The sequence below is a fragment of the Lissotriton helveticus genome, chromosome 3_1 (assembly GCF_964261635.1).
Source record: "Lissotriton helveticus chromosome 3_1, aLisHel1.1, whole genome shotgun sequence".
In the NCBI taxonomy this organism is placed as follows: Eukaryota; Metazoa; Chordata; class Amphibia; order Caudata; family Salamandridae; genus Lissotriton; species Lissotriton helveticus.
The window spans coordinates 258,207,730-258,226,719 of NC_136061.1; the positions used below are offsets into that span (position 1 = coordinate 258,207,730).

Genomic DNA, 18,990 nt, shown 5'->3' on the forward strand with positions numbered 1-18,990 from the left:
GAAAGTGGAAAAGCAAAATGTCTTTATTATTTTTATTTCACTGTGTTTTTTGATTAGCTGGGGGATTATATTTTGAAGCAGAGATACGTTTGTTTTCTGTTTCCTCAAATCTCAAAGCCTCTGTGACTGTTTCGCTGCGAGGATGAATTGCTTTGTGATGTGTCCTCCTTTATTCTGTGCTGGGAATCATGAATGTTTTAATTGTACCAATTGCCATCTGCTGTGGGATGAAGCTTCTCATCTGAAAGAAACAGGTTAGTGTTAGATTCCTTACCTTAGAATATCCCCAGGCGTCAGACTGGATACGGAAAGTTTTGCGTAGCAGTACCCCTGCGCGTCGGTATGCGTCGTCTTCGGCTCCGCGTCCGGCGTCGTGGTTGCCGGGATGAAGTTGTCGGAGTACTTAGACGCCGCCCTCACGCGCTGACATCAGTTTCTCTTTTTTCCGCACCAGCAAGCACAGATCCGGGAAGAGCAGTACTCCTAGTCACTTTTTGACAAACTTTTTCGATCTATTTTGGATCTTCTCGAGTCGATTCTCGACTCTGGTGCCGATAGGGATGCCCGGGTTCAAACCCTGCGATGATTGTAACTGACTGATGTTGGTTACCAACCCCCACCGTCGGTGCCTTTATTGCCTCGGGGCCGACCATGATGACAAGTCGTGCCCTGACTGCTGGGCCTTGACGTCGAAGGCTAGGCGGGAGCGGTCCCATAAGCGCCTCGAGATCCAGCAGTCAGCCCAGCGCCGCTCCAGGTCCCAGTCCAGGAGGAGGTTGAGGGACCGATCGCAGGGCCACAGTCATCACAGCTCGGCGAGTCGACACCACTCGTCGGGCCCCAAGTCCTCAGGTAAGACGAGGCAGAAGAAGTCGAAGAAGCGACATTGCTCTTCTGACTCCACCCGACGCTAGCACGACACCGGCCATGCGGCTCTGGCGACACCGGCCATGCGGCTCTGGCGACACCGCCCACGCGGCTCTGGCGACACCAGCCACGCGGCTCTGGCGACACCGGCCAACGGCTCTGGCGACACCGGCCACGCGGCTCTGGCGACACCGGCCACGCGGCTCTGGCGACACCGGCCACGCGGCTCTGGCGACACCGGCCACGCGGCTCTGGCGACACCGGCCACGCGGCTCTGGCGACACCGGCCACGCGGCTCTGGCGACACCGGCCACGCGGCTCTGGCGACACCGGCCACGCGGCTCTGGCGACACCGGCCACGCGGCTCTGGCGACACCGGCCACGCGGCTCTGGCGACACCGGCCACAGCCACGCGGCTCTGGCGACACCGGCCACGCGGCTCTGGCGACACCGGCCACAGCCACGCGGCTCTGGCGACACCGGCCACGCGGCTCTGGCGACACCGGCCACGCGGCTCTGGCGACACTGGCCACGCGGCTCTGGCGACACCAGCCAAGCGCCCGAAAGCTCCACACCCACCGGTCCCTGGGCTGAACGCGACGCCGGAGGAGATCAGCACCTTCCTCATGGCCATGAGGTCGCTCTTCCCTCCGTCTGGTCCCGCCGAGGTGCCTTCGGGCTCCGCGGACCCGTCCGGGAGCCCAAGCGGGCCGGCGGCTTCGGCCCCGGAGCCGTCGACGACTTCAGTCCCGGCGCCGTCGACGACTTCAGTCCCGACGCCGCAGGGTTCCTCAGGGTTCAGGCTGGATCTGTGACGACGCCTGTCGACCTTGCGACCCCTCCGCCGACGTCGTCACCAAGGGTGTCCCCCCGGCGTCGTCGTCCTCGATCCCCGGTCCGGATCCAGCGTCGGACCGGAGCCGCCCAAAGCTGTTTTCGACGCCGATTGGTGAGCCCTTAACAGACGACCCGGCTCCATCATTTCTTCCTGACCTTCAGGAGATGGATGAGGAGGAGGATTGGGACTGGTCTGAGGACCCTCTGGCACTGCAGTGCCAGTTGAGCCAGGACTGGACAGACGAACGGGGGGAGGCCAGTGTTCTGGACACATCGCCCGACACTGGTTTTGTCTCCCCTCCTACCGTGGCTACTTAGGAGGGGGCTGCTTACAGCGTGGTGTTGACTAGGGCAGCCAAGGCCTTGGCTCTCGAGCTCTCAGTCGTGGCCATGAGGAGCACCTCCTCACTGAGGTGCTCAAACCGCAGGCAAGCTTCTCGGAGCCTCTCCTGCCGTTCAACGAAGCACTCACTGACGTTCTGTTGGGCACCTGGCCCAAGCCCTCTACAAGCCTCCCTGTAGATCGGAACGTGGCCCGATGCCACCGCCCGGCTCCGGGCGACCCCAGTTTCCTGTCTGTTCACCCCACCCCTGAGAGCCTGGCTCAACTTCCCAGACCGCATTCCCGACCGCCCCTCCGGATAGGGAATCCAAAAGGTACGACCAGTTCGGTAAGAAGCTGTTCTCCTCACTGAGTTTGGGGTTGCGGTCTGTCAACACCGATTGCCTTTTGGGCTGTTACTCCCACTCTTTGTGGGATACGGTTGTGGAAGTGCTGCCGCAGTACCCAGCGGAGGTCCAGGCAAAGCTTACCCAATCCCTTGCGGAGGGAAGGGATGCAGCACGATATTCTATTCAGTGTGGACTGGGTACCACGGACTTGCTAGACATTGCAACAACGGTGGCGGTTCGCCGCCACACCTGGCTGAGGTCCGCCAACTTTTCGGGCGTTGTCCAAGCCTCTCTTATGGACATGCCCTTTGATGGCCGACAAGGCGGACAGCGCGCTGGAGCATTTCAAAGACTCCAGGGCTACGGCCAAGTCCTTGGGCATCGCCCAACGCCAGCAGACGTCCGCCTTTCGTCCCTTTCGTGGCCAATGAAGGGGCGCCCCCACACATCCAGCTAGCCACAGGCCGCAGAACCAACCTCAACGCGGACGTGGTAACCGCCATGGCGGTGCCGGGGGACACCGGCAAGGCTAGTCCACACCCGCCCCCGCAGCATCTGCCTCAAAATCCTCCTAGTCCGAGTTTTCAGGCTCGTTCGACGCCAGTGGGGGGCAGGGTTCGCCATCACCACCTCCACTGGCGCTCCATCACATCGGACAGGTGGGTGCTGCAAATCGTACGAAGGGGCTACTCCCTCCCCTTCGAGGCGACCCCTCCAGCCATGCCACCGCAGTACTACCGCGTGTCTGGGATCACTTGCAACTTCTGCAGGAGGAAGTTACGGCCCTCTGGGCCAAGGGGGCTGTCTTGCGCGTTCCTGGGCCAGAAGTAGGCCGTGGTTGCTATTGCCACTACTTTCTGGTACCCAAGAAGGGCAAAGGGGGCCTAGAGCCCTATCTTGGATCTAAGTAGCGCAACGGCTTCCTCCGGAAGGAGAAGTTCAAGATGCTGACTTTGGCTCAGATCCTACCTGCCCTGGGCCCAGAAGATTGGATGGTAGCATTGGACTTGCCGGACGCATATTTCCACATCCCCGTCCTGCCGGCCCACCGGCGTTGCCTGCGTTTCACGGTAGGCCACGAGCACTTTCAGTTTACCGTGCTCCCCTTTGGCCTTACCAGCGCCCCACGGGTGTTCACGAAAGTGATGGCGGTGGTCGCGGCTCATCTGCGCAGATTAGGGGTTTCAGTCTTTCCCTGTCTCGACGACTGGTTGTTGAAGGCGGGCTCCCCCCAAACACCTCCAGACTACAGCCGACCTCCTGCACTCACTGGGGTTCTTCATCAACGTGCCGAAGTCACATCTGTGCCCCTCGCAGAGGCTCCTTTTCATCGGAGCGGTTCTGGACTCAGAGCAGTTTCGGGTTTATCCCCCCAAACAGTGAGTTCGGGATATTCAGGCTCTGATTCTGGTCTTTCAGCCTTTATCCCGAGTCTCGGTCAGGTTGACGCTGCGGTTCCTGATGGCCTCCTGCATTCTTCTGGTGCATCACTCCCGGTGGCGGATGCGGGCTCTGCAGTGGGACCTGAAGTTTCAGTGGGCACAGCATCAGGGCAACCTGTCCGACTGCGTCCGGATCTCGGAGGGCAGTGTGAAACAGTTGCAGTGGTGGTTCACGAACCGCGTTTGGGTCAGCGGCAGATCTCTCTCCCTTCCCCAACCGGAGCACGTTGTAGTGACAGATGCGTCCGCCACAAGGGAGAGAGAGAGATCAGAGGCCTCTGGTCTCCGGCGGAGTCCCGGCTCCACATCAACCTTCTGGAGCTGAGGGCGATCCGGCTTGCACTGAAAGCATTCCTTCCCTCTGTCCGGGGAAGTGTAGTGCAGATGTTCACGGACGACACCACCGCCATGTGGTACTGCAACAAACATGGCGGGTGGGATCGTGGACCCTTTGTCTGCGCCTCTGGACATGGCTGGAACACGGCGTCACCGTGGTGGTTCAACACCTGGCAGGTTCCCTGAACGCCAGGGCGGACAAACTCAGCCGCCGGTGCATGATGGATCACAAATGGCGTCTGAACTCGGACGTGGCTCCAAGGTCTCTTTCAGAAGTGGTGAGAGCCTTGGTTTGATCTATTCGCCACCGAAGAGAACGCGCCAATGTGAATTTTGCAATTTTCTTTTAAAGATATCTGTGTTATATCTAAATAAAGATTATTATTATTATTATTATTATTATTATTATTATCATCAGTTCTGCGCCTTGGAGTTTCCAAGGCGGCACTTTTCGTCGCAAGTGGAGCTGTGGTCTGTTGTACGCCTTTCCACCTATACCACTTCTGCCCAGAGTGGTGAAGAAGATCAGGCTAGACCGGGCCCAAGTCATCCTTGTGGCTCCGGACTGGGCACAAAGATACTGGTATCCCGAGCTACTCAGCATGTCAGTCGATCCCCCGATTCGTCTGCCTCTTCAGGAGGACCTTCTGTCGCAGCAGCAGGGGACGGTCCTCCACCCGAACCTGTCCAGCCTCTACCTCCATGCGTGGAGATTGAGCGGCGGCAGTTGAGGCCATTTCACTTGCTTCCTGAAGTCTGTGATGTGATTCTGGCAGCCAGGCGTTCCTCCACAAAATCGGTATACGCGTGCAGGTGGAACAAATTTGTGGCATGGTGCACAGCAAAGGCTGTGGATCCTCTCTCTGCCCCTCTTTCAGAGGTTCTCCTCTTCCTTCTTTCTCTTGCCCAGCAGGGCTCTGCTCTGGGCACTCTTAAGGGCTACCTCTCTGCCATTTCTGCCTTCTTGAGGCTTCCTGATCAGCCTTCTCTTTTCAAGTCCCCTGTTGTAAATAGATTCTTGAATGGCATCATGCACAGGTTTCCTCCTGTTCCTTTCGTGATGCCTCAGTGGGACTTGAACCTTGTTCTAACCTATCTGATGTGCGGTCCCTTCGAGCCACTTCACAATTGTTCTCTTCGTCTTCTGACTCTCAAGACTGCATTCCTGGTTGCCATCACCTCTGCCAGGAGAGTGAGTGAGCTCCAGGCTCTATCTTCTAAGCTCCTTTCCTTTCTGTCCATCCGGACAAGGTTGTTTCAAGAACACGTCCTTCTTTCCTGCCCAAGGTGGTTACGGCCTTTCACATCGGGCAGTCCATCTCCTTGCCCACCTTCTTTCTGCCTCTGCATCCCTCGAAAGAGGAAGAGAGGCTCCACCGTCTGGCCCCAAAACGTGCGCTCTCCTTCTACCTTGATCGCACTCGCCAGTTCCGGGTGGATGACCAGCTCTATGTTGGTTATGTGGGCGCGAAGAAGGGATGGGCGGTGCACAAACGGACCATCTCTCGGTGGGTCGTGTTGTGCATCAAGGTCTGTTACTCCTGGGCTAAAAAGGAGCACCCTGTTGGGCTGAGGGCCCATTCCACTCGGGCAACCGCGGCTACTACTGCCCTGGGTCGGGGAGTCCCCTTGCAGGACATCTGTCAGGCAGCTACGTGGGCCTCGCTGCATACGTTTGCTAGACACTACTGCCTGGACAGCCAAGTCCGGGGAGAGGACTTTTTCGGCCGTTCCGTTCTCCAGGGCTTTCTGGTGTGATCTCGGTCCGCAGACCCACCACCGGGGTTGGTATTGCTGGGGTATCTATTCTAAGGTAAGGAATCTAACACTAACCTGTTTCTTTCAGATGCACAAGTTACTTACCTTAGATAACGATATATCTGTAAGATACAGTAGTTGGTGTTAGATTCCTTACCGCCCCACCCATCCTCCCCGTTCTGCGGACTGATATCTAGGGTTAAGGTATTTCCCCTTGAGGGCCCTAGTTTTACGGCAGAAGTGTCGGTCTCTGGCATGGATCTGCGTTCCTGGCGCAGAAAGCTATGTACAAGAACTGACGTCAGCGCGCGGAGGTGGCGTCTAAGTACTCCGATGTCATCACGGCGACGGACGCGGAGCCGCAGACGACGCCTACTGATGCGCAGGGGTCCTGCTACGCAAAACTTTCCGGATCCATTCTGATGCCTGGGGATATTCTAAGGTAAGGAATCTAACACTAACAACTGTTTCTTACAGATATATCGTTACCGAAGGTAAGTAACTTGTGCTCCTTACAGATATATCGTTACCGAAGGTTAGTAACTTGTGCTTATGGCTCCATCCCTGCTACTAAAAAATGCAGGAAATGCAGTGGGAAGGAAAGAGATCTGCCAACAATCCAGTTTGTGGCGTGCACCTCAACATGCTGAAACTACTTTCCCATTTGCATACCACATGACTGGCAGGGAGTTACAGGAACGGGAGTTGGTGAAATCATGTTGAGCTGTAGTTCTTCTCACTTTAAATTGTAAACCCCCATTACTGTTAGAAACGTTATTGTACTTATTGTTCTACTGTCACATTTATTATGTGCATGACCACCAAAGCCTAACATTTAAAAATAACAGATTTTATAAAGTTATAGCGGTCTATATTTTTGTGTGTTTGGACACTGTCATAATGCAACACCTTTGCTGTGCACCTTGAAGGAATCCCCTCTTTCCTTTTAACATGTACAGCATAGGAACCCTTGTTGTCCAAGAATGATTTATTGGGAGAAATAATATTGCACACAAACTAACAGAATTGTATTTACTTCATCACGCACACCTACCTGCAAGTTATAAAAAAAGTTTTCATTTTTAAAGAGCTCAGAAACTTAGCTCTCCTACATGAATATAATGAACCGTGTAAAAAATAGAAAAACACCAATAGTAAGAAATGCAAAAGTACGAAATGAAATTAGCAACATTAAACTGTTCAGTCAACACAAACAGATAGTTGCACTCAAGTGTTTTATTTCAGCTCGGCTTGGTTTACTCTTTTTATGGGCTGAAGCACTTCATTATCTTCATTGTTTGATTTCCTGTAGAATTGCTTTAATGTTTACGCTGACTAGTGACAAAAATGTGCAGATCCTGACCTATTGAAGTCCCCTCAATTCGAGAAGTGTCACACACCCTCCATCGCTCTCACACACTCCTCAATTATTCACGAGCATTTAACATTTCAATATCCACACTGTCCATTCATTCTCACACATTCCTGTATACAGCCATGCATTGATCATCCATTCAAACATTCACTCCTCCTCACTATTATTTATTCACACAGAATTATAATATTCAATACAAAACTACTTTTGCATATATAACCGAGCCAATGCTATTGATTATTTTGAATGTTTGTTTTTTCTAGTGATAGCTATTGCTAATACACTGATTTCAGCAGTGTATGTTTTTGATACAGCGTAAGTGGGTGGATGGGTGGCTTTCAGGTTGTATGTTTATGTATGTTGTAAGTCCCATTCCATGTTTTTTCAGGAAAACCAGTATTAGTTTATTTTGACTCGACCTGAACTGCATTTGTAAGAGCATGTTTTCTTATTTTAACAGCTTCTTGAGGAGCTTGGAACCGGTATAATTCAACAGCATAAATCTGATTCCAATATCTCCCTAAATCAAAGAGTGCCTATCCTCCAGGTTGGTGTTTTCTGTTTGTTAATTGTGCTGTTATTTCCAGTGTTATTTCATGGCAGCATTGTGCACAAATTTGCAAATGATTTGCTGGGGTTTTCAGATCAGCTTTTTCTCATCAAAGCGCGGTCTTCGTTTAAACAGTTCTATTTGTTGTATTCTTTGTTAAGAAATCGTTTTTCATTACCCTGCCATCTCGCCATCTAACCTGAGATCCAAGGACCTTACCGCTGGGTGCCAGCCAGTTATCTCTAAGTTTTCCTTCTGTTGCATAGCTACTATGGCACCATGTGGTGCCTAATTCGCCTTCTAGAGCCTTGGACCAGACCTATACCATAGACCCCAATATTGCATGTGTCTTACAGTATTCCCTGAGCTCTCTCTGTATGATCCTTTGTACCTATCTCCCTTATGTGTACCTGCTTTGGTCCCTATCAGCTCAGCTCTTCAGCCTTAAGTCCAGACAACACCTGCTCCATTTCTGTATCTGGTTTGCACTCCAGAACCAGCTCTTAAGTCCCTCACCTAGTCACAGAGTTTCTTTTTCTTTTTGCAGTCTACCAAACTGTTTTAGGCATAGACGATGGCATGTTAGTTTTGTGTATTTAAAATGTTTTGCCTATTCCTTATTTATTTAATGAGGTCAAGGCCAGTTATCAGTTGCTGAAGATTGATATCTGAAGATATTTGCATGTTGTTAACATAATGATTGATCTTATCACTTCTTTTGATGAGTTAAGATTCCGAGGGGTTCCTTGTAAAGTCTCAAGATGATGGGAGCAGGATAGAGTCCTAGGCTACTTAACAATAGATGGAGTTTCTGGTATCTTGATTTTCCCTTCTGCAACAGTTGGCAGGAACCACTGCAGGATCTTGTCAGAACAGCTGATGTTTATTTCTAGTGTGACAAACCGTTACAGTCCGAGTGGTTGAGTAGGCTTTTTTTATTTTTATTAAATGTCTTTTTATTATTTCAGGTTATCAAAACAAACACAGTGTCATTGCCACAGCAACAACAGAGGCAAGGAGAACAATCACATAGTACATTATCATATAGGCAGCAGCGATTCCATATGTGTCAAGCAGTACAAATAAGAAACATTGCATCACTCTCAATTCACCAACAAAGCAATATCGACCGTGATTTGTTGACCACCATGTTCAAGGGATGTCTTGGGGCATATATCTGTGAAAGTGAGGTGGCCCCAGGGCATCCTCAAAAAAAGGTCAAACCCATAACTCATCCAATGACCCCAGGCCTTGCAGAATTTCTGGGGGCAGCCCCTACTGTCATCTGTGACCTTTTCCGCTGCCATTTACAGGTTCATCCTCCCTTTCCATTCTTGGATGGTGGGAACCTCTGCTGCCCACCCCACCCCCTAGCCACATTACATTTGGCAACTCAGTATACCCTATGCAGAATTTTATATTGGATGAGGCGCAGTCGGGCTTTAGTGGCCACTTCCCTGGGGTGCATAAGGGCCGCCTCCCAGCATTGGCTTCCATTTCTCCCATGTCCCTCACCCATCGCTCCCAAAGTAGACTAGTGTTGTCAGGCATATTATTGTTCAGGGTCTTACATGTGAGGACACTGATTTTCTTGTCAGCTCTTCCTGCAGCAGTCTCCCTCCCGTTGTTGCATACACTGGTATCTCAGCGCTCACTTGCCCTTCTGCCAGCCATGCATGCCTCAGTTGCGCTTATTTTATGAACTGAGGGGGGACCTGTGAAGACTGTACTCTGTACAGTAGGTTGCTAGGGGTTAGCACTCCCCTCTTTCAATGACATCCCCAACTGTGGAGATTCTCAGCAAATCCCAAGCTTGAAAACTTGCAGTTTACCAATCTCTCAGAGCCATGTCCCTCTCCAAAGTGGCGTTTCTATGGTAACTCTACGGTCCTACCTAATTGATCTCGTCACCTGCTCCAAACGTCCAGGGCAACTTGGGTCGCAGAGAGTCGCCTGCGTGTACCTTTACCACCATAAAAATAGTGTAGGTGAATGCAGGGTTCTCTTCCGGGAAATCCTCATCAATAGTCATAAGCACTGAATATTCCCTCCCGCGCACGGGGACCCCGGAATATATATAAAAAATTATATATGAAAACCTATATATGCAGCTCTCTATATAAACATATATTATTCTTACGGCAAAAAATAATGCAGCCTCCCAAATAAAAAAACAAGGCTAAGCAATGAGGTGAAACTTTTGATTGTGCAACAAACACAAAAACCTGGAGCACAAGAAGACACTCGCTTTATTTAACAGCAGAAAGTTGTCCTGCAAAAAACACAGGCATTGTTAGCCCATGGGCTGTATTGGAAACTTAACCACATAGAAAATGAAGGCAATTGCAAGCATAAACTGGCACCGTGCCTTTAAGGCAGCCATGACCCCCAGCTTTCCATCATGCCTCAGGGGTGACAGTTAGGTCAGTTGTTCTTCCGGCTCCTTCAGTCAGGACCCTGGTTACTCTGCTCCACATTTTCTTTTACTTTTCTGTCAAAAAATTATCCTTTTTTGCTATAACTTCTTTTATGTCTACATTTAATTTAACACCTGTTAAAGTAAGGAGTTGCCTTTTTTTCTAGCAGTTTTTTGGCTTTTTTAGTCAGAGGATGCCTTCTCTGTTTGATCCTTGCCCTTCCTGTGGCAAAAAGAAGGCCAAGACAGATTCACATTCTGTGTGTATCCTCCGTCTTCCTGAGTCTCATTCCCCTGAGACCTGCCGACACTGGCAGAATTTGTCAAGACACACTCAAGAGGAGAGAAAGAATCAGTCTTTATAGTCTCTCCGAGAAGAAGGAATCCACTATCTCCAGAGGCAGATCTCCTGTGAAACACAAGAAGAAGAGGCCCAGGTCAACTTTCAGGAATAATGTCACGGTCTGTTCTCCTTCGGCGTCGGGCTCGGCGTAGAAAATGCCTCTGACGATGAAGAAATCGGCTACGGCAGACCCTGTGCCGACGACATCACTGTCTGAGCATCAGTCGCCATTGAAAACTTCGAAACATAGAGGTACGTTGCGTCGTACTCTAACGTCAAATCCTCCGCTACAGTCAACCCGATGACGGTAAGAGTTGAGGAGTGGATCTCTTTTGGTGCCGGTTCATCACCCAACGTCGTGACATCTCTCTCCGCTGTTGTTACGGCGTTCGTCGTCTAAGCATAGTCCTCCATTACCGTCAACTACGCAGCGGTCAATGTCGAGACCTAAGTCATCTATGACGTCCAGAAGGGGTTCAACGTTAAAGGAGACTCCTCCATTGCCATCAACAAGGCAGCGGTCAACGTAGAGGCCTTGGTCTGTAACGACGGCGTCCAGAGGAGGTCTTCGCCTTCTTCCCGCATGACGTCGAGGCTCCGGTCTTCGTTGGATAGTCCATTCCTGATGTTGAAGCACCAGTCTCCATTAACGGGTCATCTATTGACGTCTAAGCAGAAGTCTTCCAACGTCAGGACTTCAGTCGGCTCCTCACATTTCGACGTTGAGGCCTAGAACTCCGTTGGTGGATTACCAAATCTTGGTAGTGCATAGCTGTTTGACGTCGAGGCACTCCCATCTGTCGACTCACCGCTCGCCTTCAGCAAGGCAGCGCTCCGCATCGAAGGCTCTATCTGAGTCTTCAGTTTCACAGGCATGACTGTCTCTCTCGACGTCAAGGTGCTCCGTCTCCAGAACAGTGAGCACAGAAGACCACTCCGAAGACCACTGTTCCTCCTGCGCAACAGAAAGAATGGCAAAAATGTCCTTCCGTTCACCTTTCCCCCCAGGTGGCTCCTTCCAGTACACCACTGGCAGAAAACTCCTTCCAGTCATATCTAACAGCCTCTGGACTATTCTAGCCCTCTCCATAGATCTCCTCTGGTTCGTTTGGTGCAGGCAGTGGATCTTTCCCCTACTATGCCCTCCAAGGGTTGTCAGCAGACCCGGTCTCCATCTCTTCAGAGGTCCATTTCCCATACCCACCACAAAAGTAGATGACCTTCTTGGTCTTCCTCCTCAATGTATTCTTCTAAGAGAGATTATTCTCCAACACTAACAGATAGTCCCCCCCTAAAGAAAATAGCCTGTGGATGACATCAATAATTTTCAAGATGTACTGGCAAGGAATGCATTGAAATTAGTTATCGAAAAGTCCGCTCCTCCGACATCAACGTCAAACATCTTTGAGACTCTTCACCAGAGATCGGTGTCAAGACCTCTACTACCTGTGGTTCTGGGCCTTTTGCAGCCTGTCATGGACATTTTACTCACCCCAGCGACAATCAAAATGGCTATGGCAAGGATCCTAAAGAAATACAGGCCATCAGAGCAGGATTCTCTCTTCCTCAGGGCGGATTCTCCGCCAGACTCTGATCATTGCTGCTGCGAAGAAGACTCATGCAGGAGCCTCTTCCTCAACGGTTACTCCGGACAAGGAGAGCAGAGCTCTGGATTCGTGGGGAAGGAAAGCATGTGACTCAGCAGCTGCATCCTTGAAAGTATCTAGCGCTGCAGCCCTTTTGGGACATTATGACAGAGCATTGTGGGATTCATTAGAGTGCTTTAAGGACAAACAGCCCAAAGAGGATCGCCAGGATTTCGGAGAGATGCTCTTGTAGCGAACCAGATGATCAGTGTGGCGGCAGATGGAGCATCTCTGGCTGTGCACTCGTATTCACATGGCATTTGCGCCAGAAGATCCTCCAGGTTACGTCTTACAGCCCTGAAGCCGGAGGGCCAGCAATGCATTTTGAACCTCCCTTTTTCAGGCAATTCCCTATTTGGCTCACATACAGATGAAGAGCTGTTCAGGATGAAATCGGAACTGGACACCTTTAAGGCTGTGGATCTGGAAAAGAGGAAGGAATTCAGGTGCCGGTACAAGCCTTATGATCGCAGACCTTTCAACAGAGGGTTCAAACCCCTCAGTGGTCTCAGAGGCAATATTACCAGACCAAAATGCACTACCGAACGCGTAGAGGTGCACCTCGACAACCCTCTTCTACCACCAAGAATGCTACCAAGCAATGAGCAATCGCTTTTTCTGTTGCCGTTACCCACTCCGGTGGGAGGAAGTATCATCTATCACGTTCAAGAGTGGCTCAGCATTACAAACTTTCACTGGGTGCTGAATATACAGCAAAATGGATGTGCTCTACGTTTCCATTTTCCACCGCAATCCACTCCTCTGCTAAAATCCAGCGATCACCAACTGCCGCTGTTACAACAGGAGGTGTCCACTCTCTTACAGAAATCTGCCATAGAAGAAGTTCCTCCCTCTCAATGAGGAAAGTGAGTTTACTCCAGATACTTCCTGGTACAAAAGAAAGGCCAAAAAGCAGGATTCAGAACTATATTGGAACTTCGCATCCACAACAAAGTCATCTAAAAGGAGAAATTTTGTATGCTAGCACTCCATCAAATATACCCTCCTCTCCATCAAGGGGACTGGATTTGCTTGATAGATCTTCAGGATGCGTACTTCAATGTTTCAATTACTTCATGAAACTGGAAGTTCTTGCACTTTATGGTAGACTCCAAGCACTATTAGTACACACTCCTGCCGTTTGGCCTAAAGTCGGCCCTCGAGTATTCATCAAGTGCATGGCAGTAGTGGCTGCTGCTCTACGTCGCCGAGGCTGTTTATCCGTATCTCGACGATTGGCTCCTAAAGAGTTCATCTCCTCAGACTTTGAAAGACCACTATCGAATCTGTCTGAATCTGTTACAGCGGTTGGGCCTTCAGGTCAATCTGGAGAAATCAGTACATCAGCCCACTCAAAGGATACATTACGTGGGTGCTACTCTAGACTCCAGAGCAGGAAGAGTGTTTCTTTCGGAGGGGAGACTATTATCTGTCAGTCTGAAATGCAATAGTCTATTTCAAGTTTTGCTGCATAGACGTCTTCTAGATTCACAATACTGTGCATATTCCGCCATCAAGTGGTTGGAGTTCGGAAAGTGCTTTGTTTATTTTTTTTTTTGTTGCTGTGGGAGGTTGCGAAACCTGATCCCTTTGATGAGGCTTCAACCCCCATCGTGTGTGTGCAGGCTCTCCGATTATTTTTTCCACCATGTAGATCGGAGGTGCACTGACGACGTCTCGGAGGGGACAGCAGCAGAAGCTGGCAAGAAAAGAGAGCCCACCAGAAACCCTCGAGAGGGGTGGTACCAGAGCAAGTACCGTGTTCGCTGGCAGAATGCAGTCTCCAGGTATTTGGGGGGGCTCTCCGCAGGGAGCTGATAGTTCATCCGACCATGAGGTAAGAATTTGCTCCTTTATTAATTAGATTTGGTCCAGGTACCAGCAAAGAGCCTTAAATAAAGAAGCCCGGCCACTCCTTTTATTACAAGGTTGGATTTTCCAACACAGCTACTGTGTAGTGCCTAAGGCAGTGTGCCATTGTGCTGTTTACTTGTACACTTTGTGTCTTCGTTACTGAAGCCTACTTCTTAGTTTGTGCTAGGTTGAGAACGCACAACACATGGACGACACAGCACCTCTGGTAATGGGACAGGGGGTGTTTGTACATTACGTGTGTGTCTTTAAGTGGTCTACAATCTGAATTTCAAAGGTTGGGAAAGAGGGGTGGAAACGCACAACTGTGCCTCTTCCACACAGCACAACAACTCTGGGAACCATTCATTCCCAAATCTCCACCCTGTTCAGAACATTGCTAACGCGTAAGGTTAGCGCTCAATGCCTACAGGTATGGAACAGAACAGAGCTCCTCGGGTAAAGGCCAGGGGTGTTTCTTAAAATGGTTTAACATCTAATTTTCAAGGTGTGGTACATAACGTTTTTTCCTTAACCGGGCTAGGGCGTAAATGTAACGCTCTATGCTTACAGTTTAAAAAAACCAACAAAAAAAAACCGAAGGCGGGTTGTTTTATTACTTGGCACAAGCCTTAGCAGATACCACAAAAGATACTCAGGCCTACACCATAAACAGGCCTATACCAAAAAGTTCTCCCTCATAAACGGGGAAAAAAGATTTAAAAAGCAGGCTCTTGTCTTGGCAGACGGAGGGAAGGGCCATAAAACCCCCAACTCCACTTCATAGCCGGCACAAGGGATTCTTCAGAGTTAAAGGCAACCCCCCACCCATAAATTATCAGCTTATCTCCTCTAATGCTCTCTGAAAACAGGCAGAGACACGGGAATTTGGAACAGGGGCCCCAGCAACAACCTAAAATGTTCGTTACCTAGTACCAGGGCTATCAAATATAGTACATAGCCCCTCTATAACATAATGCAAGGGCCCAAACAAACGCACTACAACCTTTGGCACTATTTATAGCCGCTCAAAGCATTTAACTAAATAGTAAGCCGCAGGTCACAAATAACCAATGCTGCTGCCTCGAACGCGCATTAACACGTGCGCCAGGACACATTTTATCGCAGCTTCAAAGTGAAACAGCTGCCTCACAATTACGGGGCAAAAGTGATACAGATCAAGTACACGCGAAATACCCTGGATTGCTCCAGAAACTGCCAAGGTTTTTTTTTTTTTTTAATAAATCTTTTCATTATTAACAAACAGAAACTAAATAATAAGCATCAGGCAATCAGCAATAACTTTACAATAAACACTTTACATTACCAACCATCATAATGTAAACACAGAGTTTCCTTGTGGATCATGGAGACTCCAGCGCTGAAGCATCACTTTGCACAATTGGAGGGGCACAGATATTTCCTCTATAACTGTTCCAGGCGCCCCAGATCTTCCCCCACTTTCCAGGGTGACCCCTTGCCACATATACCCATCTCTCTCTGAACATACTCCAATCAAGGTCTTCCATCCATTTCCCTATTTGAGGGGCCTGATAAGCACCACATAGCTGCGCGATGTTACGCTTTGCGATCATACATGCAAGCGTCATCCATTGCTTCCCATGTGTTGTGAGATCCAAGGATTCCCAGGCATTCAAAATACATCGCCGGGTCTCCTTCTGTATCTCCACCCCCAGTACCTCCCGGAACTTCTCATGAATCTTAACCCAATAGTGCTGTATCTCCGAGCAGTGCCACAATACGTGCATGAACGTGCCAGTCTCTCCACACCCTCTCCTACACCCCCCCTCCGCAGCCAAACCCATCCGTACCAAGCGAGGCCCCGTCATGTAGGACCGGTGTAGAATTTTCAATTGCACCAGTCGCAATCTCATTTGGATGGCTACTGTTTTAGTGGAGGACACCGCTTCTCTCCAATCCTCATCATCTATGACTAACCCGTCTGCACTCCATTGATCTCTGAGTGTTGCTAGCGGGTCTTCCATGTGATTAATCAGTTTTCTGTAGATCAGCGAGATGGTTTTAGTGGGGAGATGTCTGTCCAGTACTCGATCTTCCAGTGGGGAGGCCTCAGGAGGCGCAGTGCCCCGGGGAATATTTGTTGGTAGGGCGTGTCTTATCTGAAGGTATCTGTATCTCTTGCTCTCACTTAGCTGATAGTTATTTTGCAGGGCCTCAAATGGAAGGATCTCATCTTTCCCCCACACATCTTTGACCCGTGAAATCCCAATAAGGTCCCACCGGTCAAAGCCCTTAGTTTTCCAAAAGTTTCCTAAGCCCTCAGAGCTCCACAACGGATTGGCCTGTGTGATCCAACCATCCCACTTGAGATGTCCTTAGGCCTTGTGCCACACCCAAAACGCATGCGCAGCCGGTCCAACGAGGGGGATCCTACCCGGACTGGCGTAGAGGGCTCTAATATAGTCACGTCCTGGCATCTGGCCCCGGTCCATAGCATATCCGGGGTCCAGAGGTGATCCATTGATTGCATGATTAATTGCCGCCAGCTGGGAGGCCCAATAATATTTACGGAGATCAGTCAAACTAATTCCCCCATCATACCAGAGCAGTGTAAGTTTAGAAAACGCAATACGTGGTCTCCCTTCCCAGAGGAGCCGTCTCTGAAGAGACTCTATGTCCTTGAAATAGGAGGGAGGCACCGGATCCATAGCATTCTGAAGTGCATATAAAAACCTGGGCAGCGCCATCATTTTAAACAGAGTGGCGCGTCCTAGCAAGGAGAACGGCAGCCCCCTCCATCTCTCCACATCACGTCGGAGCCGAGCCAACGGAGGCCCCAGGTTATTGTCGTATCGTAGTTTCGGGTCCCTGGTCATAAAAATACCCAGATATCGAAAGCCCGTCGGTTCTATCCGGAGGGGACAGTGGTTCGGGATGTCAGGTGGGTCACCACTAATCACGAAGAGGACTGACTTCCTCCAGTTAATGGCAAAGCCCGAGTACCTCCCGAATATGGCAAGGACGTCTAGGAAATTAATCAGTGACTCTCGGGGAGTAGTGGGATAAAGCAGAATATCGTCTGCCTATAGCGATATCTTGTCCTCCCAGTCTAGCATCCATCGTATCTCTCTGATCGACCTGTCCCATCGCACCCATGCCGCGAGCGGCTCGAGCGCCAGTGCAAACAGTAAAGGGGAGAGAGGGCATCCCTGCCTCGTGCCACGCCCCAGGGGGAAATCCGCGGACCTGTGAATATTTACCACAACCCTAGCAAGGGGGCATGAGTACAAGAGGCGGATCCACCCAATTAACTCAGGACCAAAGCCCATTTTACTCAAAACTGCAAACAGATAGGGCCATTCGACTCTGTCAAAGGCCATAGTGGCGTCTGGTAACGACAAGAGGACCGCTGGTTCATGTTATACGATGCACTGGCCAGAATCCCGTGTAGCCTTTGTATATTTAGCGCTGTGTTACGGCGAGGCATAAATCCTGACTGGTCCGGATGGATCAAGGCCGTAATGACCTTCACTAGTCTGGTAGCTAAAAATGTTGCCAATATCTTGGGCTCTGCATTTAGCAGTGATATTGGTCGGTAGGAGGAACACTCCGTCCGCGGCTTACCCTCTTTATGAATGACTACTATATTGGCTATACGCTGATCATATGGGAGCCGGCCCTCCTCCTTGCTCTCAAGAAACATTTCTCGCAGAAAGAGTGCCAATTTATTGGCATTCGGTTTACACAGCTCTACGGGGATTCTGTTTGGGCCTTCCCGGAGTTCACCCCCCTGATCGCCTGCGCCACCTCATCATTTTTGAGAGGAGAGTCAAGAAATTGCCGATCTTCCTCCAATAGAGTCGGCATCTGGATATCTTGTAGCATGTCTGCGTTCTCAGTCTCTGTATATGCATTTGCCGCTGTGTAAACCAATCTATAGTAGGACGAGAACTCCTCTACTATCTGTTGCGGATCTGTAATTTTACCTAAGTCGTTTGAGTGTAACTCAGGCACCAGTCTCGTCGCCCCCTCCCCTCTCTATAACCACGCAATCAACTTCCCAGCCTTATCACCATGCTCGTAAATCCTACTTTGAGTGTCTTTATGTTGCGCCTCTCTATTGCCAGGTTCTTGTACTCATCACGGAGGAGTTTCAGACGGTGTCCCACCTCCGGGGTGTTAGTCTCCGACTCCTCCCCCTCCAGTGCCACCAACTCTGCCTCTACCCTATCTACTTGGTCGCGGCCTTTTTTCTTCTTTCCGGAGATCAGCGACAGTGCCTCTCTCCGAATTACTGCTTTGTATGCCTCCCAAAGGGTGCTCTTTGACTCCACTGTTCCCACATTATCGTGGAAGTAGAGGTCTGTGGCCCGACTGATCTCCTTCTTGATGGAGGGGTCCTTTAACTGCCATGCATTTATGGGAGCAACTCTGCCGACATCTCTGTGCCCCACCTCCATGCGAAACCAGACCGGCGAGTGATCGGAGATCCCTCTGCCCAGGTGCCTCACCTCCCGTACTCCGGCCACCTGCGACGACGGCACAAAGACATAGTCTATTCTCGAGAGGGAACCATGAGCAGCAGAGGAGTGAGTATAATATTTATCGCACAGATTTCTCAGTCGCCATCCATCAATCAAACCAGTGATCTCCACAAACTCTAACAACCAACGACTAGATGACGGTAAAACTCGGGGAGGGAACCTATCCAACTCCCCATTCATCACAGCATTAAAATCACCCCCCACAATCAATACTCCAAGGGGGAATATAGAAAAATTTTACCCAAATCTCGAAAGGTTTCAACCTGGAGGGCTGGTGGAACATACACGGACAAAAAGGTCACCGTCCTTCCCTCCCACAGCCCAGAGATCCCAATATACCTACCCCGTCTGTCCGTCCACGTGGCCTGATT

General features: G+C 50.2%; 1 protein-coding gene across 3 annotated transcripts in view; it reads left to right on the forward strand.

Annotated features, from left to right (window-relative positions):
- The window catches only part of HEATR6 (HEAT repeat containing 6), a 305,356-nt gene that overhangs the window by 216,696 nt on the left and 69,670 nt on the right, over positions 1–18,990 (forward strand). For all 3 annotated transcript variants that reach the window (XM_078679768.1, XM_078679769.1, XM_078679770.1), the window contains one exon: positions 7,748–7,834. In XM_078679768.1, coding sequence (XP_078535894.1) covers positions 7,748–7,834 — 87 coding nt within the window. The remainder of the gene's footprint in view (positions 1–7,747; positions 7,835–18,990) is intronic.